General features: G+C 36.8%; 1 protein-coding gene across 1 annotated transcript; it reads right to left on the reverse strand.

The window, feature by feature from the left end:
- Window positions 1-338: 338 nt before the first annotated feature.
- LOC115763276 lies at window positions 339-1,448 on the reverse strand. Its single transcript, XM_030705755.1, has one exon. It carries the CDS (start codon window positions 1,442-1,444, stop codon window positions 377-379), a length of 1,068 nt encoding a protein of 355 aa, XP_030561615.1. The 5' UTR covers window positions 1,445-1,448; the 3' UTR covers window positions 339-376.
- Between the last annotated feature and the right edge of the window lie 331 nt (window positions 1,449-1,779).

A 1,779-nucleotide genomic window follows, 5' to 3' on the forward strand; every position in this document is an offset into this window, starting at 1 on the left:
GGCACGCGCCTTCGGTGCCACGCCTCATCTTCTGCTCTCCAGCTGAAGTTTATGCTGCAGTTTAAGACACGCCTAAAGGAGCGCCAGGTCAAACTGACATCGAATATTTATGTGCACTTAAAAGTATGCAGTGAAAAATTTAAATTTATATTCTGACATCACAGATTCCGGTTAAATCATCATGAATATTGAGTTGGTGTAATGCATAGGTGTCATAGACAGTCAGTTTAATATCAGTTTTAAGTTTGTTATATTATTATCTCAATATTATTTTTCTAAAGTTTATGAAACATTTTTAAGTTTTTTTGATATTTTGCTACAGTGTTTTGATTATATAATATATATTAATGACTAACTCGTCGGCTGACTAATGTGCTTATAGATATGCCTGATTCAGTTCACCCTGCAAAGGCACAATTTCAGTCTCTTCCTTGTTAATGACTTCTACAACGTTTTTGTTGCTCGTATCGAGACTTTCCCAATTAATGGCAGATCCTTGCATATAGATCTTTAGTTTTTGCCGTAGTTCCAAATTTGTGGTCATCCAGTCTCTTGTATCAAGCACAAACTGCTCTGTAATTAATGAACAATTTCGCAAATTCAGGGTATGCAAATGAGGTAAGCCTTTTACAAGTTTAAAAAGCTGATCATTGTTGATGGAAGGCATAGTCAGATGCAAAGATTCCAACTGATTAAGCTTTAATAAGGCTTTTTTAGGCACTGTATCACAGCATACACAAAGCTGTTTAAGACTGGCAACATCACAGATTCGCTCGATTTGTTGCTTAGGCAAAGGTAAGCCCTTAATGGAAAGACTGAGCATTGGTGCGCCTGGCTTTGATTGAAGAGCATCCAAAAACTCGTTACGCAATGGGCCCGCAGTCCAAATGAACAGATGTTGCAGTTTGGGCAATTGACAGATTACCTCGTACGGTACGCTCGGGGTAAGACATCTCTCGCCGAACTCAAAGCTTTCCAAATATTTGCAATGTTTTACAACAACTTCAAAATCGCGTCTAATTGAATAGTTATGACGCATTTCTAAATTAATTCTACCGTATTGGCATCTGTACATCTTGAATCTTATCAAATCGATTATCTGCTTTTCATAGTCCTTATCTTCGAAATACTCGCTTCTGGCGTATATATCCGTAATGTCTCTGGGAATCGCATAGCTTCTGACATGCACGCCAATATTTTGTAAAAAATCATCGAATATTTCAGGGGTAAATCTTTTTTTCAAAGATGGGCTAATATTCTTAAAGCGTCGGCTGGCGTAGTTCTGAAAAATCTGATGAATGTAATCATTGGCCTTCGACAATTGAACTTGTTCCATTGGTTCGAGATAAGTAAAAACCATCTCCCAACAGTCAATGTTTAGTTTTGTTGTGACGTCACAATCAGCCTCTGCTTTACCATCGTCTACAGCTATAGCGGCGTTCATTTTTTTGTGCACTGTTCACTTTGAAAAACAAACGTAAACTGAAACTATAATTAATTGCCAAGTTTCAGGCCCAATGTGCATTTTTTTACTGTATAAATAGCTTTGCCGAGATATAAGATCGAGATATCAAGAGAACAAAAAGAGATAACTTACATTGCATTGCATTATAATATTTATATTAGTTATGCATACATATATTTTTACAACCAGCGGGTATTGCCCGGCCTTGCCCGTGGAACGTTTTGTGCTAATAATTGTCGATATTACCTTTCCCACTGTTGTTGGCAGAATTTTACAAATCGGTAAAGTATATGTTTATTATGTTCTTTTTTAGA

Source organism: Drosophila novamexicana, unplaced genomic scaffold (genome assembly GCF_003285875.2).
Source record: "Drosophila novamexicana strain 15010-1031.04,08,12 unplaced genomic scaffold, DnovRS2.1 tig00000689-arrow-pilon, whole genome shotgun sequence".
Taxonomy (NCBI): Eukaryota; Metazoa; Arthropoda; class Insecta; order Diptera; family Drosophilidae; genus Drosophila; species Drosophila novamexicana.

What these genes read in the sequence shown, in the direction of transcription:
- LOC115763276 (XM_030705755.1), bottom strand. Translation starts at nt 1,444, where the DNA reads ATGAACGCCGCTATAGCTGTAGACGATGGTAAAGCAGAGGCTGATTGT.